The sequence below is a fragment of the Tupaia chinensis genome, unplaced genomic scaffold (assembly GCF_000334495.1).
Source record: "Tupaia chinensis unplaced genomic scaffold, TupChi_1.0 Scaffold146907_1, whole genome shotgun sequence".
NCBI classification, from domain to species: domain Eukaryota; kingdom Metazoa; phylum Chordata; class Mammalia; order Scandentia; family Tupaiidae; genus Tupaia; species Tupaia belangeri.
Genome location: NW_006206760.1, coordinates 1554522 through 1579537, shown reverse-complemented (window position 1 = coordinate 1579537; position 25016 = coordinate 1554522). Strand labels below are relative to the sequence as shown.

The 25016-nt window shown below is 42.7% G+C and overlaps 1 protein-coding gene across 1 annotated transcript in view; it reads right to left on the bottom strand.

Annotated features, from left to right (window-relative positions):
- The window catches only part of PDS5A (PDS5 cohesin associated factor A), a gene marked incomplete in the record, with an annotated part of 91432 nt that overhangs the window by 65235 nt on the left and 1181 nt on the right, over positions 1-25016 (bottom strand). Inside the window, 3 exon segments of the mRNA XM_014584445.2 lie at positions 1-86; positions 961-1047; positions 2275-2478. Of these exon segments, the coding sequence (XP_014439931.1) occupies positions 1-86; positions 961-1047; positions 2275-2478 (377 nt within the window).

The window sequence follows — 25016 nt, the reverse complement described above, 5'->3', positions numbered from 1 at the left end:
AAGAGCGTCCTAAAAAGCTGTATAAAAATTTCATTGCAATCTTCCAATTCAAAGCAGATGTTGTATGATTTAACCCAAGCTAAATTCTTAAATAAATAGATAAAAATGATTAATTACAGTATACAGAAAATTTATACAAAAGCATACACATTAGTAAAATTTAATCACTAGATTCAAGAATCTATTTGAAAACCTAAAAAGACCCAACATATAAAATCACAAGTGCAAAGTAAATCACGTGCTCTGACCTTCAACAAGACACATCCCTCCTGGCACCTGCTTCTTCAAATGTAAAACACTAAATACTGGGGCCAGCAGTTAGCGTAATGGCTATGTCGCTGGACTCCCATGTGGTCAACCACGGTTCGAATTCCGAACCTGGTGACTTAAACTCACGCCAGGCGTGTGTGCGTGCGTGCCCAAGATCCCGAGAGGAAAATGGAGGAGAAGGGATTGCAGCGTGGCCATCCCCCCGGGGGGGTGATTTCTCGCCTTTTGTCTCTCTGTCTCTCTTTGTCTTTCTGGCGAGTGCATGTGCCCTATAGCAAAAAACTCTCAAAAAAAAAAACCTAAATATTTAGAGGTTGACAGATGTGTATGTGTGTGTGTGTATAGATATATATATACATACACATACATATATATCTATACACACACACACACATGCACATAAAGTTTAAAGAGCAGGGTAAAATTAATCAATTTTTAGATTTAAAAAGATTTTAAAAAGATAAAAATAAAACTATAATTTCAAATAATCTAAGTTTTTCCAGTGGATTAACCTTTCAGGATATGAGAAACAATAAAAAGATCATACTTTAAGTGGCCTTTGTATAAAGCAAAAACAAAAAAAAAACAAAAAAACAAAACAAAACTAATTTTATATTACAAAGTAACCAAAAAGGATACACTACTATGTGAAATAATGTGACATTTAGTAAATAAAATTTTGGGGTTTACCTCTAATAAATAAAAGTATCTATTAAACTGCGGACTCTTTGTATCTTCCAAACCTTTTAATTGTCTGGTAATAAACAAAAATATGTCCTGTTAAAAAAACAAAATACATCAATTTAGGCAAAAATATGCATCATTCTTTCACAACACAGTAATAATAATAAGTACACACGCGTGCGTGGCGCGCGCACACACACATACTGTTACAAACCACAACGAAATTCCCCTTTAGCTGAATGCTTGGGACACGCCCGGTCCATTACTTAGTCGTTGGAAAATATCAAATCACACAAATTTACATCTTTTAGAAACGAAACATGAAGACTGTTACTTCCCAGTCCTTAGGCGTTGTCATTTGAGAGGACAACATGTTCTGTGTCTCTTTCCTTGTACTGTGTTGTTTCCACTCACTGACTAAATTCATCTTGCATCATAGCCAACAACTATCCTCATTTTAAGAAACTGAATATAAATCCTCCCATTACATTTCCTACATGTAAATAGTAATTTTAGGCACCTGTTTTTTGGTCTGCTATAGGGTGCATGCGCTTGCTGGAGACAGAAGGAAAGTGAGAAATCATCCCCCAGAGGGATGGCCACACTGCAATCCCTTCTCCATTCTTCTCTCAGGATTTTGGGCATGCATACTCATGCACCCAGCATGTTTTTCGAGGCACTAGGTCTGGGACTCAAACCACACAGTCAGCCATATGAGATCCAATACTGCCATGCCATTGGCTAGCCCAACTGACATCTTTCAGAGTCTCATAAATATACTAATAACCGGGGCTGGCAGGAGATGTGGTGTTTAAGGTTCTGGATTCCACATGGCCAACTGTGGTTTGAGTCCCAGACCTGGCAGCTTGCTTCCTCACTTTCCCTTTGTCTCTGTCTTTCTCTGGTAAAATTAAAACATAAATAATAACAAATAAGATAAAGTTAATTAATTAAAAAAAAAAGTAATCTGGGGGCCAGCAGGTGGCATGGTGGGATTAAGGGCACTGGGCTCCCACATGGCCAACACAAGCGAGTTCCAGACCTGGCAGCTTTCTCTCTCTCACTCTTACTCTGTCCTTCTCGGATCAAATTAAAAACAAACAAACAAACAAACAAACAAACAAACAAATATAGTTAAATAATTCTTTAAAAAAATGCATAGATAATAAGTATTAACAAATAACCAATTTTATAATTTATTTAAGACAATAAGAATAATTAGTTTACAGTTAATTTAGGGCAGTAAGAAAATAAAACCTATGTCCAGCTGGGTAAACTGAACTATAAAAATAAAACAATTTACGTAAAGACTGTATTTACCTTAAGTTTATCATGGGATGTGTATGGAGCTTCTGGGGCATAGATTCGAAAGATGTCAGCCAAACAACATGCTACAAGGAGACGAACATCTTTATTGGGGTTCCTGAGGAAGAATTCAGATGCAAGATGCAAGGCTAGTGGGAGATACTGCTGTTTTTCATCTTCTGAATCCTGATCCATATCCATAAAAGTTTTTACTACCATCTGTCGAAATGTACAAAGAAGAATATAGTCAACTCCTGGTATCAGAAATTAGTTGAGCATGTATTCTTTAAAAAGTCATCTCCATTTTAACACAAAGTAGCCATCAGTTACTATCAGAAGATTCACAATAAAATTTTTCCAACCCTTCTAAAAATTTGACAAAAAAGTCATAAAACATAAACAAAGAATTTGGGACAAGATCACAAGTATGAAATGACTAGTCTCAAAAAAAAAACCCCTATAAACAAGCATCAACTATCAGATTTTTGTTATCTGTATTAGCACCAGATTTACAAAGAACTTAAGACTTTCATTATTAATTTTACATTCAAGCCCATTTAAAAGTTTCCTTCTGGAGCTGGTGGGTGGTGTGGTGGTCGGGATGCTGGACTTTCATGTGGGTGACCAAGGTTCGAGTCCTGGACCTGATAGCTTGCTTTCTTACTTTCCTTCTCTTTTTCTCTCTCTCTGGTCAAATTTTAATAATAACAATAATACGGGACCAGCAGTTAGCATAATGTCTATGTTGTTGGACTCCCATGTAGTCGACCATGGTTCAAGTCCCGGACCCGGTGGCTTAAACTCATGCCAGGCACATGTGTGTGCATACCCAAGATCCCGAGAGGAGAATGGAGAAGGCATTGCAGTGTGGCCATCCCCCTGAGGGGTGATTTCTTGCTTTCTGTCTCTCTGTTTCTCTCTCTTTCTGGTGAGCGCACACGCTCTATAGCAAAAAACCTCTCAAAAAATTAATTAATTAATTAGTTCAAAGTTTATAAAGGCAATATAGTTTTTTAAAAAATGTTAAGTTCCCTTCCTCATTAGAATAATCAAATTAACTTGCTATTTGGCTGCATTACTGATTACCTTGCATTTTGTTCATGCTTTATTATCAAATAATTTGATAATCAAATAGGGAATTTAGGTTCCATAAAACAGCTATTTCATTTAACATTTTTCATGGGGTTTACACTTCACAATAGAAAGCTAGGTGTAAATATGTTTCTTAAATAATTATTTCATTTTAAAATCTAGCAGTATTACTAATTTAAAATTTTCTACAGGGCACACATGCTTATCAGAGACAGAGAAAGACAGGGAAAGTGAGAAAGCAAGCTGTCAGGTCTGGTACTCAAACCACACTCAGCCATGGGGGAGTCCAGCACCTAACCACCATAGCACCTGCCAGCCCAGATGCAAATACGTTATGTAGTTGTACTTCTGATGAAAAGCTTTAGTTAGAAAACCTGTTGCTATTTATGGTTATAAAAGTAACAAATGCACATTTACAAATCACTCTGTAACAGGATAAAGAAACACAGAAGGGCCTACAGTGTGGCTGTGCTGGACTGAAGGGTGGATTCTCCTCTCTCTGCTTCTCTTTGGAGGAGCTCATGCATCCTTCTGGGATTTAAACAAAAAGGGCCAGAAGGTGGCATGGTGGATGAGGGCGACCGGGGTGAGTTCTGGACCTGGCAGCTCGAAACACACCAGGTGCGCGTTTAAAATCCCCAAAGAATGGAGAAGGGACTGTGGCACGGCCACCCCTCCTGGGGGTTGATTTCTCACTTTCTGTCTCTCTCTGGCAAGTGCATGCACCCTATAGCAGAAATCCCTCAGAAAAACAAAAAACAAACAAACAAAAATTTTAAACAAAACCTGACCAGTTCCAGCTGAGGTACTGAGTGAAGGCAAAAGAAACAATGGGGTGTAGGAGAAGAAAGGTAAGTCAGACCCGATAATTGGCACAAAAACAAGGAGAATAAAAGTTACGCATTTTGTTTTGCCTTGCTCACGGTCACCTGTGCGCGAGCGTTATGATTTTTGCTTCCTTTCTCTCTTCTAATAATTTTAGATAAAGCTCGTCAGTAGGGATTTCTCATTATGTGTTTAAGGGGTAGCAATTTTTTCTGTAAAGGACAAGGCAGGCCACATTTCACGCTGTGCAGTCCATGAAGTTTGTCATAACTACCTGACTGCAATGGCAGCACAAGAGCAGCCACAGAGAACACAGAAATGAACGAGCAAGGCTCTATTCCGATAAAACTTTATGTATAACCACTGGAATTTGAATTAATTTTCATGTATCAAAATCTGGGCCAGCCCTGTATCCAAGCGGATGGGAGACCAAATCCCACGGCCAACTCCAGCTCAAATTCCAGCCCCAGGCAGCTTGAAAACCAGCCAGCATGTGTGTGCAAGTCTAAGACCCCCAACTGGACAGAGGAACTGAGGACGGGATTGCAGCATGACCGCGCCCCCTGGAGGTGGCTTTCCCCTCCCTCCCTCTGTTTTCTTCCAACTAGTGCCTGTGACATGTGGCAATTTAAAAAAAGAAAGAAAAGAAAGAAATCTGGCACTATACCAGTTTTGCCCTCTAGCCCAGAGTTTGCAAAACTATTGGGTTGTTGGAAAAGCCAAGCCACATTTTTGCAAAGACAAAGAGAAAAATATGCCAAGACTTTTCCTACAACTCAGTACTTAGGTTAAACTGACTGAACTGCAGTAGCCATTCATGTAACCTAGAGCTGGATATGGTACCACCTACAGACTGGACACCAAGACTGGACAGAGGTGGAAGGACCGTCATTTATAAGGGTAGCTGCACCTTGTTTGATGAAAGCTTTAAATAATTGTTCTTGGGGCCAGCAGGTGGCATGGTGGTTAAAGCGATGGACACTCACACATGAACACCCACAGTTTGAGTCCCAGACCTGGTGGATTGCTTTCTTGCTTTCTCACTTTCTTTCTATCTCTGGTCAAATTAAAATGAATGAATAAGTTAAATAAGTAATTCTTTAAAAAACAGTAATTGTTCTACAGAAATTCAACTATGAGTACAACCGTGTATTACGTAGTTACACAGCACCTCTCAACTCCAAACATTGGGTCGTCAGGGAAGTCATGTCGCAGTTTTACATACAAAGGCAGAAAAATACGTCATGACGTTCCCGATGACCTAATACATGCATACACACACACTGCTCAATGACGTTGAGATTGGGATTCTGCGAAACGCATTTCCTAGGCCTGACGACTGACTACTAGTTTTGTCAATAGGAAGCTGAGTGAAACGGCAGGGAGAGGGAAAAGGGACTTCCCTGTTATTGTGTTTGCTTTTTGCTATTCCTGCCAATTTCACTCCTGTTAAGTAGTCTCCATCTTCTTTCAGCGTTTACTATCCCTTAACTTATACTCTCTGTCATTAGTACTTCTAAACATTGTACCACTTTAAGAAGTAACTTCTGTTGCAGACTTGGTAATGTTTCCTAATCGATTCAGGCTGTAATTACAAGGAATAAAACCACTCACACGAAACTTACAAAGCAGTAAAGTCATTTCAACAACTACTAATGTTGCTCCAAGCACATGTGAAGACTTTTCTTCTACTTATGGTGCCAAAAATTTATAAAAGTGACATCTTCATTTCCAATTTTTAAAAAATTTTACTACTCTTTTATTAGAGACATTGTTGCTGTAGGGCACATGCACTTCCTGGAGAGGCAAAGAGACACAAAAGGCAAGAAATCCCAGTCTGTGCCCACCCCCCACCCCCCGGGGGGCGGCGTGGGGGTGGTGGCCATGCTGCAATCCCTTCTCTTCCACTCTCCTCTGGGGATCCTGGGCACGCACACGCGCGCGCACACACACACACACACTCTGTGTGCATTTTAAACTGCCAGGTCCAAGACCCAATCCATGGCTGACTGTGTGGAAGTCCAGTGATGTAACCATTATGCTATCTGCTGGTCCCTCCAATTTCAAACTATAGTTCCTAGCAGCATTTTTGGACTTGAGTATAAAAGCATAGGTACGTTTCCACATCTCAAAGTCCATTTCAAAATATGCAACTGAGGAGCTTCTACCTAACCCTTCAATTCATAGTGATTAATCTGCAATGATGGGCCAGCACTTGTGTGTAATTAGGGTAGCTGGACTGCCGTGGTTCAAGTCCCAGACCTGGCAGCTTGCTTTCTCACTCTCTCTCTGTTCCTCTCTGGTCAGATTAAAAATAAATAAATAAAAGTTAAATAAAATGAGTCTTAAAAAAAAAAAGCCTCCACTTATATAAAAAAAAAACTATAATATGTTAAAAGGCAATTAAAAACTCTAATACCTGCTAAGCAATGAGTATGCTCAATTAAAATCATACATTTGTAGACTAATAAAAATATCTGAGAGTGTCTGTGTGCAAAATCATTTTCGAATTAAATACACAAATCTATTCACAGAGCAGCATTTCAGATAAACATTTGCCATCAATTATGGGGACACGAAACACTAACTTTGAACCCCAATCAAGTAAAATGTTATTCTCCCCCAAAAGCATTTCATTCTAATTACTAGACCTGCATTATAGAAAAATGTACTGAACAATGTAGGGCTGGCAGGTGGTATGGTGGTTAGACATGCTGGACTCTCACATGACCAACTGTGGTTTGAGTCCTGGACCTGGCGGCTTGTTTCCCTTTCTTTTTTTTTTTTTTTATTGTTTTTTTGTTTGTTTGTTTAGTTTAGGTTTTTTTTTTTTTGAGAGAGAGGTTTTTGCTATAGGGCGCGTGCGCTCGCCAGACAGACAGAGACAGAGAGACAGAAAGTGAGAAATCACCCCCCAGGGGGGATGGCCACGCCGCAATCCCTTCTCCTCCATTCTCCTCTCGGGATCTTGGGCACACACGCACACATGCCCAGCGTGAGTTTAAGCCACCGAGTCTGGGCTGCAAACCGCGGTTGACTACGTGGGAGTCCAGCGACATAGCCATTATACTAACTGCCAGTCCCAACCGCCCCACTCTTCTTAAATTATTCTATTTAGGGGCTGGCAGGTGGCATGTGGTTAAGGACACTGGACTCCCACATGGCTGACCAAGGTTTGAGCCAGATCTGGGATGGCATGCATGCACATGTACCTGGCATGATTTTCAAGCACCAGGTTTGGGATCTGAATGATGGTCAGTCAGATGGCAGTCCAGCACCCTAACCACCACACTACCTGCTGGCTCCTAAAAGACTGGAATATTATGGGCTATATTTTCTCACCAGAGTAGAATTAGAAATAATTAACAATAAAATATTTACAAATAATATAAATATTGAGAACTTAATTCAGATTTCTCAATAACTTATAAATTAAAGAAATAATGAAAAAAGTTATTTCTTTTGCAACCAACTTCTTTCCTCTCTCCCTCTCTCCAGTGAGCAAAGGAAGACGCACCCCTCAGCTTAATAGCTAAGGGAGCTGGATCCCACATAGTCAACTACATAGGTTGAATCCCAGACCTGGGCAACTAGAAAAACGTGACAGGCCCGCATGCACGCTAGCCCCAAATCCCAACTGGATAGAGAAATGAAGAATGGATTATGGCGGAAGGAAGGAAGGAAGAGAGGATAAACTGTGGCTTGACAATGCCTCATGGGGGGGGTTCTTCTCTCTCCAGCCCCTCTCTGGTGAGCACATGCCCCCTCTGGCAATTACTATTTTAAAAAGAGAGATACAGAGAAGGGGAGCACCCACGACAGGGTCCCTGTGACGTGGTGCCCCTCAGCGTCAGCCTGGGTCACGGACACGCACATGCCTCACATACTTTGGGAAGTCCCCAGACACACCCGGAGACTAGAGTGGAAGGGACTGCGCCATGGTCATACCTCCGAGGACTGATTTCTCTCTCTCTCCCTAGTGAGTGCACACTCCCTGCCCCCGCCCCAATAGGAGAAAAGAAAAATAAAATTTATCTCAGCACGGTGGTTCTTAATGCAGCAATGATGTTGCCTCCTTCCTCACGAAATAGCTGGCACTGCCTGGAAGCACCTCTCTCTGTGCAAACTGGAGGTGGAGGTTGCTAGGATCCTGTAGCAAGTACAAGTCAGCGATGCTGATGAGCACCTGACAACGGACAGCACACGCCCCCCAAAACTAGCTCATCTACAGAGTCAGTGCTGAGGTCGGGAAACCGGGTTAGCGTCTAAACTACGATGGAGAAAGGAAAGAACAGTGAACAGAAACCGCAAAAACAAAAAGAGCCAAACTTCCATCTTTAGAAAAATGTGACCGATTTGATAAGGTCCTTGTTAGAGTTCAATTTTTAAAAAACGAGCCAATTAAAAAATGCAATGGGGGGACCAGCAGTTGGCGTAATGGCTATGTCGCTGAAATTCCACGTAGTCAACCATGGTTCGTCCCTGACCCGGTGGCTTAAACTCACACTGGGAGCGTGTGCGTGTGTGCGTGCCCAAGATCCCGAGAGGAGAATGGAGGAGAAGGGATTGCAGCGTGACCATCCCCCCTGGGGGGTGATTTCTTGCTTTCTGTCTGTGTCTGGCGAGCGCATGCGCCCTTGAGCAAAAAACTCTCAATTAAAAAAAAAAAATCCTGAGAGGAGAATGGAGGGGAACGGACTGAAGCATGGCCGTCTTTCCTAGGAGGTGTTTTCTCATTTACCCCCCCTCCCCTGGCAAGTGCATGTGCACTATACAATCAGTCTACCTACCTACCTACCTAACTGCCTGCCTGCCTGCCTGCCTGCCTGCCTGCCTGCCTACCTACCTACCTACCTACCTACCTACCTACGTACCTACCTACCTACCTACCTACCTACCTATCTACCTATCTACCTATCTACCTACCTACCTACCTACCTACCTACCTATCTACCTATCTACCTATCTACCTACCTACCTACCTACCTACCTACCTATCTACCTATCTACCTATCTACCTACCTACCTACCTACCTACCTACCTATCTACCTACCTACCTACCTACCTACCTACCTATCTACCTACCTACCTACCTACCTACCTACCTATCTACCTACCTACCTATCTATATACCTACCTATCTACCTACCTACCTATCTACCTACCTACCTATCTACCTACCTACCTATCTATATACCTACCTATCTACCTACCTACCTATCTATATACCTACCTATCTACCTACCTACCTATCTACCTACCTACCTACCTACCTATCTACCTACCTACCTACCTATCTACCTATCTACCTACCTACCTACCTATCTACCTATCTATTGCCCCAATGACTGCAATCCTACGTATTTACCCAAGCTAAAGTAAAGCCTATGTTAATGATGGGTCAGTCACGCCCCATGGAGAAATGCTTTTTTGCGCCCCCCCCCCAAGTATGCATGCCCTCTGGCAAAAATTTTTCAAAGTAATAATAATTTACTAAATGTCTATTGATCTTCTACACATAACATCCAGCATTCAATAAAGAACAAAGGGTAAGGGAGGGGGACCCAGTGTCAAGAGATAAATAACTCAACAAAATCAGAACCATAGGTGACCCAGACGCTAGAGCTATCAAAAAGAGACTTAAAAACAATTATGATTTATTAAAAGACATCATAGAAAGAGGACAACATGCATAAACGGGGAGAATTTCAGCAGAGAAATGGAAACCACATCCTCAAACTATCAAATAATATGAGATATATTGGAGAAGGAAATGGACAATAAATATTTATGGACACAATGGCTGAGTGCTTTCCCAAAATAACAAAAGGTAAACTATCCAAGAAATTTTGAAAACCCCAAACAAGGGAACCAGCAGTTAGCGTAATGGCTATGTCGCTGGACTCCCACATAGTCGACCGCGATTCACATCCTGGACCCGGTGGCTTAAAACTCATGCTGGGGGCGTGTGTGTGCGTGGCCAAGATCCCGACAGGAGAATGGAGGAGAAGGGATTGCGGCATAGCCATTCCCCCTTGGGGGGTGATTTCTCGCTTTCTGTCTCTCTCTATCTGTCCGGTGAGCACACGTGCCCTATAGCGAAAATTTCTCCAAAAAAAATTGTAAAAATTAAAAAAACCAACAAGATAAACACACAAAAAAAGACAGAATACATATCACAGTAAAAAAAAAAAAAAAGATAAAAAAAAAAAAAAAAAAAAAATCTTGGTCCAGCAGGTGGCACAGAGTTTAGAGTGGCTAGATCCACATGGCCCACTGCGCAGTTTGAGTCCTGACCTTGAAAAGCACACAGGGCACATGTATGTGCGTGCCCAATATCCTAACAGGAGGATGACAAAGGGACTCTGCGCCACGGCCACTCCTCACTCTCTCTCTCTGGCAAGTGCACATGACCCGTAGCAAACTTTAAAAAAAAAAAAAAAAGAAAAAGAAAAGAAAAAAATCTTAAAGGCACACATTAAAGAAAGTCATCTCTGGATCAGCCCAGAGCCTAGAGTCTAAGAGAGCCAGATCCCGCGTGGCTGACCATGCAGTTCAAATCTTGGACACCACAGCTTAAAAGACATGCTGGGTTCCTGTCCGTGCGTGCCCCAAAGGATGGGAAATGTAAGAGAAGGGACTGCGCCGTGACCACACCCCCCTGGGTGCTTTCTCCTCTCCCCTCTGCCCCTCTGACCCCTCCAGGAAGCATACATGCCCTCTGACAATCAAGGGGTGGGGGGAACCAGAGCAAGAGAGAGAGAAGAAAATCATCTTAGTAGGGAAATTTACTATTTGAAATGTTCTGTTCAAATACCATCATATATTTCAAGCACTGCCAATTTGTAAATAATTAAAGTGAAGTAATAATAAAGCCACATAAACATTTTCTCTTTGATGACTCAGAAGTCCTACAGGAATCAGATACGTAAATAATGACTAGTCTAGGAAAACCACATACAATTGAAAATGCAAAGTAAGTCAATGTTTATTGTTTTAGAAAAATTAATCTCATTAGTAAAATGTACAGAAACAGTCAACTTATCCTCAAAAAATGTGTGCTTTTTATTTTTATCTATTTATTTATTACATGAGAGAGACAGAAAGACAAGTCCCCGTAACAGGGCCTCACACGATGCTCCTCCTTTCAACATTCTCAGTCGGCCGGATTCGTGGGAGCGAGGCCCTGGAATTTACAGGCTAACTGGGAACTGAACTCAGATCTGTCCTGTGGCATCCAGCATGCAAAGAGCTGCACCACCGCTGTACACCACTACTGGGCTTCCGTCTGAATTTCTTTCCGACTCCCTCACAATACACTTTGGATTTGTAGCAGTCAGTTCAATGGAGGACATGAGAAGTCATTTAGAAACCAGAATGTCTGCTTTCATAAGAAAGTAACTCTCTCAGATGAGCTTGTAAATGATTACCTTTAAGAGACTATTCTTGGGACCAGCAGATAGTGTAATGGCTGTGTTGCTGGTCTCCCATGTAGTCAACCACGGTTCAAGTCCTGGACCCGGTGGCTTAAACTCATCCCGGGCACATGTGTGTGCATGCCCAAGATCCCAAGAGAGTGGAAGAGAAGGGACTGTGGTGTGGCCATCCCCCCAGGGGGAGGGGGAATTTCTCGCTTTCTATGTCTCTCTGGCAAGAGCTCACCTATAGCAAAAACCTCTCAAGACTATTCTTGTCAAATTACTAATAAAATCATTTAATAGAAATATAGATAAATATAGAGTTCTAAATAATAGACTGCTGGAGCAGGCATATGGCACAGTGTTTAATAACACGGGACTTCCACATGGCTGACGGTGGTTCAAGTCCCAGACCTGGCTGCTTGCTTTCTCACTCCATGCTACCCCACTCTCACACACGCATTCTGTCCTTCGCTGGTCAAATTAAAATAAATAAAGTTAAATAAAAAATAATTCTTAGTAAATAAATAAATAATAGACCGCCAGGGCCAGCAAGTGTCATGGTGGTAAGGCACTGGACTCTCTCTCACCTGGCCAATTGCGGTTCTAGTCCCAGACCTGGTGGTTTGCTATCTCATTTCCCTCTCCTTCTGTCTTTTGGCAAATTAAAATAATAACAAAAAATATAAAATAACAGACTGGCAGGTATAGTAGCATGGTATATATACTGGGTTGTCAGAAAAGTGGTGACACATTTTTGCATAGAGAAATATGTTATAACTTTTTCGACAACACGCCTTCCAAATAAATTCAAACGTTTTCAGAATAGAAGTAAATTTAAAAGAATTGGGAAAAAGTCACACTTAATGTAAAACATCCTGTAATTTAAAATATCATTTTTAGACAAAGCTTTTGAGAGCAGTGAATATGAAATTTAGTGACAGGGAAAAAAAGAGAAGAGAAATTTAGCAACAGGAAAAGTAACTGCGCAGACACCTGGAGGCTAAGGTGTGGATCCCCGCACACCACAGGCCAGCCCTCCGGGAAGCTTAACTGTTTTATCTTCGTGATAACTTAATGACACGGAAAAACAAACACATTACAGCACTTCCCACCTTCCTACAGACAGCAAGGCAACAAACAGAGACTGGTTTAACATGCATAAGTAAGCGCTGAGGGCTGAGGGCTGAGGGCCTGGGCCTGGATCCGTTATCTAAGTCTTGACTGGTTTTCAGCAAATAAAAATCTGTTCACTTTCTCACCTCCCTCTCCCAGTTGCCAGAGGTCTTGTGTGCTCACCAGAGAGCGAGAGGAGGACAGCTCCCCCAGGAGAGCATGGGCCTGCCACAATCTCTTCCCCCTCTCCCCACCCTGCCAGGAGCCTGGGCATCCAAGCACAGGTCAGTGAGGCCACCAGGGCCTGGACTCAAACCTCAGTGGGCCGCGTAGAATCCAGCGGCTCCAACCACCAGCCAATAGGCTGGCCCAGGCTTTATGTAATGTATAAAATCCACTCATTTTATACTTCCACACCAGAATTTTCAATTGGATATATTTTCATGTGTCAACCTCAGCCACTGTTTAAAATAAAATTCATTAATGTCTTTTTTTTTAAAAGAGAGATTTTTCCTATAGGGCACATGAGCTCTTCAGAGAGACAGAAAGTGAGAAACCAACACCCCCTGCCCCCTGAGGATGGCCATGCCATAACCCCTTCTCTTCCATTCTCCTCTTGGGACACTGGGTATGCACGCACACGTGCCCAGCATGAATTTCAAGCCACTAGGTCCAGGACTCAAACCATGGTCAACTATGCAGGAGTCCAGCGATGTAACCATTACACCATCTGCTGGTCCCTCATTAATTTTTTCTTCCTTAATTTTAAGAATTATTTTTTATTAACTTCATTTTAATTTGACCAGAGAGAGAAAAAGTGAGAAAACAAGCTGCCAGGTCCAGGAGTCAAACCACATGTGGGAGTCCAGTCAACCACCACGCCACCTGTCGTCCTCTCATTAATGTACTTAAATCTGCTCTACGGTGAGCACCACGTGGACTTCTGATACACAATACATCAGAATGGAAATACTATCACTACAGAAAATGAAAGATACAAATACGGAACGGAGGAAATTTAGGAAGAACTCAGAATAAACGCTCGATTGACTGATTAAGTAAATAAAGGCATATATTTCTTAGCTTTGCATACTGAAAGACCCTGAAGAAATCACATCCTAATAGCAAGACAAGCTCAGTGCCCCTGTCCGAGTCTGTGAACATCACACTCTACTAAGATGCAACAGGGCTCCTGGCGGGGAGAGAATAACAAGAACATCCAACAGCAGAGTGGGAAGTGCACGGTGAGCATCCTGTACCAGAAAGCAGAGTGTTCACAACTCAGAGACACATCCAAAGGACATTAGATGTTTCAAAAGGGGACGGCAGGCAGTGTGGTAGTCAGGGACACAGGACTCCCACATGGCCAACCACAGGTCTAGCCCTGCACCTGGCGGCTGGCTTGCTCGCTTCTCTCTCTCTCTCTCTCTCTCTCTCTCTCTCTCTGTCCCTCTCTGTTCAAATTTAAAAAATAAGTAAATAGGGTTGGCAGGTGGCATGGTGGATAAGGCAGCTGTACTCCCACATGGCGGTTCGAGTTCTGAACCTGGCAGCTTGCTCTCTCTTTCCTTCTCTCTCTATCTCTCTGGTCAACCTCAAAAAATAAACAAATAAATAAAAATAATGACAGTGAATAAAATTAAATAATTCTTTTTGAAAAAGTAAATAAAGTTAAATAAAAGGACACCCCCCAAAAAAAAAAAGAAAGAAAGAAAAAGAAAAGAAAAGAAAAGGACACCAGAGCCAGTACGTCATCTGGGAGAACTTGAGTCTCAAGGAGTAAAGTATTATTTAGAACTCTGTGAATAAAATAATGCATACGTAATTATTTATTAATTTATTTTTTAGCTTTTGCAACAGGGCACATGCATTTGCCCAAGAGATGCACACATGGCGGGGAGGGGGGTGAGAAGTCACCCCCCAGAGGTGCTGGTCGATCCCCTTTCCTCCATTCTCTTCTTAGGATTTTAGGCACACATGTACTTAAGAGTGATTTTTCAAGCTTCTGGGTCCAGTACTCAAACCATGCAGCTAGCCATGTTGGATCCAGCACCTTAATCTCCGTGTCACCTACTGACTCAATATGAGTAGGTTTTTAATGGGGAGGCAGACTCTCCTTTAGACAAAACTGCCACATGGGGCCAGCAGGTGCAGTAGTGGTTAAGGTGCTGGACTCCCACATTGCCAACTGAGATTCAGTCCTGGATCTGGCAGCTTGAAACTCAAGCCAGGCACATGTGCGTGTGTGCCCCAAATCCCAAGAGGAGAATAAAGGAGAAGGGACTGCAGCGTGGCCATCCCTCTTGGGAAGTGATTTCTCACTTTCCCTCTCTCTGTCCTTCTGGTAAATACTCACGCCCTATGTTTTTGTCTTTCCAAAAGAAAGAAAGATGTCAGCCAATACATGTAGAAGAAATAACAGAATTGGGGACCAGCAGGTGGCGTGGTGGTTAAGGCGCTGGACATTCCCACATGGCTGACCATGGTTCAAGTCCTGGACCTGGTGGTTTGCTTTCTCACTTTCTCTCTCTCTCTCTGTGTCTCTCTCTGGTCAAAATAAGTAAATGAATGAATAAAATTAAAAAAAAAAAGAAATAACAGAATGAAGAAAGTCATCAAAGTGTACAAAAAACAATTAAGAAAAATGTGTTAAGAAAACAAGTTATTCTCACAAACTAACACCTCGAAGATTACTTATGAATTGTAAAAAAGAAATATATCCTTATAATGGAGAAAGCTGGCTAGCTGTAACCAGGTGACCAAAGTTAGAATAACCGTAAGGACAAAGTGACATTATGTGCCTCCTGACACGGTGCAAAGGCAAATAAATATTACTCGTGTGGTACAAGCACTTATGATAGTTGCTTTAAAAAAGAAAAGCGAGTTTAACTTGAGGCTAAATATAATGAAGTAAAGACAAAACCAGGTGGTGGAACTCCTATGAGGTAAACGACATGAATGCTTCAAAAACGTCATGTCGTGAAAGCCCTCTCTCCCTCAAAAAGTCACGGGATTATTCAGAACAGAGATTCAGGGGCCAGCAGGTGACATGATGGTTAGGGCACTGAACTCCACATGGCCAGTGAAGGATCGAATTCCAGACCTGGGGCTTGCTTTCTCACTGGCATCCGTCCTCTCTGATCCAATTAAAGAACAATGACGGGAACCAGCAGTTAGCGTAATGGCTATGTCGCTGGATTCCCACGTAGTCGACCGCGGTTTGCGTCCCGGACCTGGTGGCTTAAAACTCACGCTGGGCGTGTGTGCGTGTGTGCCCAAGATCCCGAGAGGAGAATGGAGGAGAAGGGCCTGCGGCGTGGTCATCCCCCCTTGGGGGTGATTTCTCACTTTCTGTCTCTCTGTCTGTCTCTGTCTGTCTGGCGAGCGCATGCGCCCTGTAGCAAAAACCTCTCAAAAAAAAAAAAAAAAAAAAGAACAATGACGATAACTTTGTTTTTAAAAAGTAGACATTGGAGAGACATGAAAAATGCATGTGACTTGGGGGAGCAGGCAAGCGTGGTGGTTAAGATGCTGAACTCCTGTATGGCTGACCACAGTTCAAGTCCCAGACCCAGCGGCTTGAAAGTCAGGCAGGCACGTGTGCATGAATGCATGCATGTCCAAAATCCCAAGGGGAGGACAGAAGGGATTCCAGTGTGGTCATCACCCATGGGGGGATGACTTCTCACTTTCTCTCTCTCTCTCTCCAGCAAGCACAGGTACTTTATAGCAAAAATCTCTCCCTAAATAAAAACATAAAAGGGGGGCCAGCAGGTGGTGGTGTAGTTAAGAGCCCTGGACTCCCACACGGCCAACTGCGGTTCCTCGAGTCCCAGACCTGGAGGCTTGCTTTCTCACTTTCCTTCTCTCTCTCTCTGTCCCTCTCTGGTCAAATTAAATGGATGAATGAATGAATGAATAAATAAATAAAATAATTCTTTAAAGAAAAAATAAAAAAGACTTGGTTGGGCAGGGGCCAACCTATAGTATGATGGTCAAGGCAGTTGGATCCCATGTAACCAACTGCGCAGTTCAATTCTCAAATCCGGTGGCTTGTAAAACATGCCAAGTGCATGTGCATGCATGCCCAAAGTCCCCAAAAGAGAAACAGAGGAGAGAAGATTGCCGCCCGACCACTTCCTGTGCAGCTTTCTCACTTTCTCCTTTTCTGTCTCTGGTGAGTGCATATACCCTAAAGCAAATTTTAAAAAAATAAATGATAGGACTTGTCTTATAGCTCAGAGGTTGAGGAAGCCAGATCCCACATGGCCGATCATGATTTGAACTCTAGCCTTGGCAGTTGAAAAGCACATGAGGGGGACCATCATACAGCGTAATGGTTATGTTGCTGGACTCCCGTGTAGTTGACCATGGTTCAAGTCCTAGACCCAGCAGCTTAAAACTCATGCCAGGCACATGTGCATGCATGCCCAAATCCAGAGAGGAAAATGGAGGAGAAGGGATGGTGGCGTAGCCAGCCCCCTGGGGAGTCATTTCTCACTTTCTGTCTCTTTAGCACACCTATGTACCCTGTAGCAAAAATCTCTCTTAAAAAAAAAAAAAAGAAAAACACATGAGGCATACATGTTTGAATATTTCAAGTTATGATGCGATGAGGAAATGGAGGAACAGGACCGCAGTGTGACCACACCCCATTGTTGGGTGCTTTTACTCTAACAAGCATGTATGCACTCTGGCAATTAAAAAATAAAATCATGAGTTTTGTTATGTATGCTTTACCACAACAGAACTTATTTTAAAAGACTGTCTGTTACATAGCAACTGATAAGCAGAATAATTCTACGCAAATACAGCCTGAAAAGAGAACTGTGCAGCACTAAGCATAACTTTACAAACGTATTAGGTATATTTTGGACTTCTTTTTTTTTCCCTCGAGGGCAGTGTGCTCTCTGGAGAGAGACAGAGAGAGAGAGAGTGGGTGGGAAATCACTCCCCTTCTCCATTACCCTCCCGGGATTTGGGCACACGGGTCTCGTGTGATTTCCAGGCTGCTGGGTCTGAGACTCCACTGCTCAGTCAGCTACGTGAGGTCCCTCTGCCTTAAGCTCCGTACCACCTGTTGGTGCCGATGTTTTCTTTCTTTCACGTTTTGCTATAGGGCACATGCACGTGCCAGAAAGAGAGAAAGAGGAAAGGTGTGAAGCCATCTCTCAGGGTGGATGGCCACACAGTAGCACTTTCTCTTTCATTTTCCTCTCAGGATTTTGGGCATTCATGCACCCAAACCCTCCGAGTTTTCCATACTGCAGAGTCTGGGACTCGAACCAGTCAGCCAGCCATGTGAGATGCAGCTGCCTTAGTCTCCATGCCTCTAACTAGCCTAGGACTTCTTTTTTTTTTTTTTTTTTTTTCACTAGGGCATGTGGACTGAGCCACATCTTCGGGAAAGAGAGAACTCATCCCCCCCACCAGGATGAATGGCCACGCTGCAACCATTCTCCTCGTGGGACTCTGGGCACACACATGGTGTGATTTTCAAGTCACTGGGTCGGGGACTCAAATGTCATTCAGCCATGTAGAATCTAGCACCTTAATTACCATGCAGGATAATTTTAAAAACTCTTGCCTCTCTATTAATTTTAAAGTTCTTAGCAGAATCTTCTAGATTAACCACACAAACATAACAAATGAACAGAATATAGAGTTGAAATTACATGCTCAATTACATGCAACATTATCACCAATGTGGAAACCAAGGATAAATAAAAGTTAGTCACGGAAGTAAAATAATTACAACCAGGGCAAGAGGGTCGCAAGGCTAAAGGGTTGGATCCTGCATGGTTGACTCCTGTATATAAAAATAAAGCTCTGGGCCTAGTGGCTTAATACACACCAGGCTGGAGCCGGTAGGTGGCATGGTGGCTAAGGGCACTGAACTCCCACACGACCGACTGCAGTTCAAGTCCTGGACCTGGCGGCTTGCTTTCTCTCTCACTTCTGTCCGTCTCTGGTCAAATTTAAATGAATAATAAATAAATAAGGTTAAATAAAATGATACTATGTAACACACACACACACACGGCATCTGTGAGTGCGTGCCAGAAGTCCCAAGAAGAGAATGGAGAAAAAGAGACTGTGGTGTAGTCATCTCCAGTGAGGAGTGAATTCTGCACTTCCCCTGTCTCCCTCCAACAAACACACACGCTATAGCAAAGGACCACCACCACCACCATCAAACCAACTAGTTCTCAGAAAGAAGGAAAGAGAAAAGATTTATGGCCTTCCTGCCCTAATCTACCCCCCTACCGGCCCCTACTAGGCTTGGTGAGGAAAGGGGCATGGATGCTTTAAATCATGCCCACCACATGTGCTAATTTCTACTAACTGTCGAACAGGCCGGACTGCTGCAAAGCAGAGGAGACAGTGAGAAAGAATGGTTCACATCGTGAGAAAGATAGCCCCCCAAAACAAAACAAAAAAAACAGCAAAAAATCCCAATGCAAATAAATACACCTGATGGGAGAAAAATGGGGAATTTTTCCTAAAACTATTCCTTAATGCCACCTACTTCTTAGCACAGGTAGTATTTTGACTTGATTCTGTGACAGGACTGGAAAATCTGGGTATGGAGTGATAGCCAGAGTAGTGTCTGGGGCACTGAGCTCTGGGGTTGAAGAGATGAATTTCAAAAAACAAGTTTTAGGAAAAAAATTAAAAACAGAAAAGGAAACAAATCTCACCCTGCTATCTCTCCATCTAAAAACCAGGGATTACCAAGTCCCTCCTACTTTCAGTTTGCTTGGCACGTGGTTCTGTTCTGGCGTGTAATCCAGGACAGACTAGCTCCGGGCAGAAGTCCTAGTGCTGCTCGTGCAATTGTGTATCAGTGTATTTTACTTTTTTAATTAATTTTTAAAAGAATTGTTTTATTTATTTGTTTGTTTGTTTGCTTGTTTTAATTTGGCCAGAAATGAGAGAGGGAGAAAGCGAGAAGGCAAGCTGCCAAGTCTGGGACTTGAACTGCAGTCAGAATCCAGCACCCCTAACCACCATGCCACCTGCTGGCCCCTACATTAATTTTTTTTGGAGAGGTTTTTGCTATAGGGAGCATGTGCCCACCACAAAGACAGAGAGGGAGAGAGACAGAAAGCGAGAAATCACCCCCGGGGGACAGAAGGAAGGCCACGCTGCAATCCCTTTTCCTCCATCCTCCTCTTGGGATCTTGGTCATGCACGCACATATGCCCAGCATGAGTCTAAGCCACTAGGTCTGAGACTCAACCCACGGTCAACTACATAGGAGGCTAGCAACATAGCCATTACGCCAACTACTGGTCCCCTGAATTAATATTTTTTAAAAATTCTTTTTGATTTAACTTTATTTATTTATTTATTTAATTTCACCAGAGAGGGAAGGAGGGAGATAGAGAAAGCAAGCTGCCAGGTCCGGGACTCGAACTGCGGTTGGCCATGTGGGAGTCCGGTACCCTTAACCACCATGTCACCTGCCAGCCCTAGTGTATTTTATTTAATTTCACTTTTTTTGAGAGATTTTTGCTAAAGGGTCCATGTGCTCGCTGGGGAGACAGAGAGACAGAAAGTGAGAACCCCCAGAGGGGCTGGCCATGCCACAGTCCCTTCTCTCCCATCATCCTCTTGGAATCTGGGGCACGCATTTCAAGCCACTGGTTCCGAGACGTGAATTGCAGTAGTGCATGTGGGAGACCAGGGCCTGAACCACCATGTCACCCGCTAGCCCCTATAGGTGTATTTTAAACGTGTTCGAGAAAGTATCAGCCGTGTCCCTGCATCAATTTCAAACCCACAACTATTGATACACGAGAGAATGGCCTACTCGTGACGATTGATGCAGCAAAATCCTTCCAAACAGCTACTCTAGTATGACTTTTAAATTTCTGTTGATTAATATATAACTGTAAATTACATTAACCAAGTAGCAGAAGTTAACGAGAGCTTCAGGTTCATGTGATGGCGGCTGTTCATAATCTCTCAAAAGGTCAGTTTCTTCATGTGGAAACTTAGAACAAAACCAAATACCCTCTCAACTACCGTTAAGCTCCAAAATTCTAAGTACCTATGTATTATCTCTGGGATGCAATCTCAGGGAAAGTTCTTAGGTATAATTCAATTTTTTCTCCCAAATAGTCCTTCACTTTCAAAAAAGAGAGTATTTGTCTGGGCCAAGCAGAAGGCGTAGCGGTTACATAACGGGACTCCCACATGGCTGACCATGGTTCGAGTCCTGGACCCAGTGGTTTGAAACTCACGCTGGGCACATGTGCATGCATGCCCAAGATCCCAAGGAGAACGGATCATGCCATTTCTTTTTCTTTCCTTTTTTTTTTGGAGAGGCTTTTGCTATAGGGTGCGTGCACTCACCAGACAGAGAGACAAAAAGCGAAAAAATCACCCCCCAGGGGGGATGGCCGCACCACAATCCCTTCTCCTCCATTCTCCTCTCGGGATCTTGGGCACGCACACACACACGCCTGGTGTGAGTTTAATCCACGGGTCCAGGACTCAGCCGCAATAGACGACATAGCCATTACGTTAACTGCTGGTCCCAGATCGTGGCATTTCTCACTTTCCCTTTCTGTCTGGTGTATGTGCCCTAAGGCCAAAACCTCTACAAAAAAGAAAGGTGTCTATTCCAACATTAATATAAAGTACCAATTCATTCATATGATGAGTATTTAACGCACCATTTAAAAAAAATTATTTATTTATTCATCTCCATTTGCTATCGACATTTATTTATTTTTAATTTGACCAGACAGAGACAGAGAGAGAGAAAGGAAAAGCGAGAAAGCAAGCCACCAGGTCTGGGACTCGAACTGCGGTTGGCCATATGGGAATCCAATGCGTTTAACCACCACACCACCTGCTGACTCCTATTTAACATTAAGCTTGGCATTAAGCTTGGCAATGAGGATACAAAAATGAAAAACAGATATGGTACTGTATTTATGAAGCTTATAGACGTGTTTGGGATACAAACCGAATAAACATATGGGTAGATGTCATCGCAACTCCAATGAGAGACACGAAGGAGCTTAGAGCACAAAGCGGGCACTCTTAAGACGTCCCTCAGGAAGTAACACACAGCTAAGAGTAAAGCCAGGGGGGCGCCGCACGTCCAGGGACCGACAGCAGACCACGTGAGCAGACGTAAAGAAACACGCAAGTCCTCTCCTAGACAAGGGCACGTAAACTTCCAGTGTATTAAAGTACATCTCACCTCTTCCAAAGACAAACTTACTTTTTTATGAGAGAGAGCGATGTTGGCTATAGGGCGCATGTGCTCGCCCAAGAGAAAGTGAGAAATCACCTCCCCCAGGAGGATGGCCACAACACAATCCCTTCTCCAATCTCCTTTTGGGATCTTGGACACACTCGCACACACGCCTGGTGTGAGCTTTAAGCCGCTGGGTCCAGGGCAGTCAGTCATGTGGGAGTACACCACCTTAACCACCATGCCACCTGCTGGTCCCAAAGAATTATTTAAAAGGAAACTTCAAGGGACCAGCAGTTAGCGTAATGGCTATGTCACTGGACTCCCCCATAGTTGACCGCGGTTCAAGTCCCAGACCCGGTGGCTTAAACTCATGCCGGGCACATGTGTGTGCACGCCCAGGATCCTGAGAGGAGAATGGAGAAGGGATTGCGGCATGACCATCCCCCCTGGGGGGTGATTTCTCGCTTTCTGTCTCTGTCTCTGTCTGTCTGGCAAGCGCACGCAAAAACACTTCCAAAAAAAAAAAAAAAAAAGGAAAGAAAGAAACTTCAAAAGTTTCCAATGTTTTTTTTTTTTTAAAAAAAGAGCTGTCCTTTATCTCTGGTGAATACCAAGTTTTCACTGATTCCCTTCTCTTTTCACTTCTTATCTTCAACTGCATGATAAAAAAAAGTACACACACACACACACAACCCCACAACTACCTAGTGTAGATTCCTTAGAGAAAAGCCCTACTGGGCCAGCTCTGTAGCGCAGTGGTTAAGCGCTGCGCATTAAGAGCGGCTCCCATATGGCTGATCAGGGCTTGAATCCCAGCCCTGGGGTGCACACGCCCAAGATCCTGACAGGAGGGAAGAGTGGAGGAAAACGACTACAGTGATGATGCTCCACTGGGAGTTCTTTCTCTCTCTAGTACACGCATTCTCTGGCAATTAAAAGAAAAGCTGTAAAAGAACCAAAATAAGTATAATGCTATTTCCTTTGCATTGCCAATAACCTGCCCTATGACTGATCTCGGTAAATGTTACTTGGCCACCTTGGGCCCAACTTTTCTTATCAGTGAAGTTAGAGATTCTGGAATTTCTTCTAAGATCCTTCTAACTCTAGAATTATGTTCCCACGGTAGAAATGCTTATTCCATTATTTTAAATATACATATTTAATTTTACTTATCCATTTACTTTTTAAATTTGACCAGAGAGAGACAAAACAAGAGAGAAAGAGGGAAAGTGAGAAAGCAAGTCACCAGGTCTGGGACTCGAACAACGGTCAGCCATGTAGAAGTGTCCAGTGCCCTAACCACCAAGCTACCTGCTGGTCCTCGCTTATTCCATTCTTTTTCCCCTCCCCCAGGAATTATTTAATTAATTAATCATTATTATTATTTTTTCACAAGTTTTGCCAGAGAGAGAGAAAGCAAGCCACCAGGTCCAGGACTTGAACCAGTCAGCCATGTGGGAATTCCAGAGCCTTAATTGCCATGCAACCTGCTGCCCTCCCCACCACTTATTCCATTCTTCAACACCAAAGAGAATGGACCAAACATCTCTGAATTACTATAACCAAGATTTTTTACTGGTCTTTTTTTTTTTTTTTTTTTTTTTTTTTTTTAAGAGGTTTTTGCTATAGAGTGTATGCACTTGCTGGAAAGACAGAAAGAGAGAAATCCCCCTAAGGGTGGATGGCCACACCACCGTCTCGTCTCCACCATTCTTCTCTCGGGATTTTAGGCGCACATGCACATGCGCCCGGCATGAGTTTTAAGCCACTGGGTCAAGACTCAAAGCATGATTGACCATGTGCAAGTCCAGCACCTTAACCACTATGCCACCTGCTGGCCTTAATTTACTGGTCTTTAAGGTTTATTTATACGGAACTTGAACACTGTCGCTATGCTATAATAACAAATAATTGAATAATAAAATTTACCCTCAAATAAGGTTCTAATAAGAAATTATAAAAATTTCAAAAATCCTTAAACATTGCTTAAAATTTACATTTCCAAAGAGACACTAATACTTTAACTAAGCAGGAATCCCTAAAAAGTACAAAGTCAAAAAACAGACAGAAAGTAAGGCAGGAGGAATATAAAAAACCTGTTTTGGGACTGGAAGGGGGCGAGGTGGCTAAAGTGCTGGATACTCCCACAGGGCCGATAACCATTCAAGCCCTGGACCTGGTGGCTTGCTTTCCCACTTTCTCACTCCCTGGTCAAATTAAAATAAAGAAAAAAAAAATGTTTCAAATGTTTCAGAAAAACAAACTTTTATGGCCTGACAGGTGGTGTGGTGCTGCAGGGGCTGGACTTACACATAGCTGACTGTGATTCGAGTCCCAAACCTAGCAGCTTTTTTCACTTTCCCTCTCTCTGACTAAATTAAGTAATAATAATAGAGTAAATAAATCAAAACAATTTTTTAGCAGCAATACATTGGACGTTATGTACCTCAATTTTGACTTCCAAAAGAACTCACAAGTGGATATTCTAACTCAATGTTCATTCTAGACTTGATTATATAGCCATTTATAGTTAACAGCACTCCTGATACTCTTTTCAAGTGGAAAACGTATATCAACAGTGATAATTTTCCTTTTTAAGCCCTATTATCCACCACTAGAATTCAAGTTTTCAATATTCTTAATCTGAGAACTCTTAAAAAATTAAAGACCAATATATAGTTGCTAATTTTTCAGGCCCTCAAAACACTATACAATATAACTTTCAGTAGCACCAACCAAGCCCCTCGATTCACTATCATCTTATCAACATTTGTTTTCATGGAAAGTCTTGTATCTTATCTTCCAAAAAGGCAATGAATTGCAAAATCCACTTCAAGGGAATACACTACACTTCATTAGACGGCAACATTGTATTCATTTACTAGGCAGGATAGGAAGGCTAAGAGATCATTCCCTAAGTTTCATCAAGTTGCCCTTGGTGGAAACATTGTCTCTTTTCTCATTCCTCACCAAGTTAATTGACCTTCCCTCTGTAAGCCTCTCCTTTTCTCTCTGCCATAGCCCTACATAAGATTGCACCTTCTTTTACCTGGGCCGCTGCTAAGTTTCCTAACTGGACTCACCACCT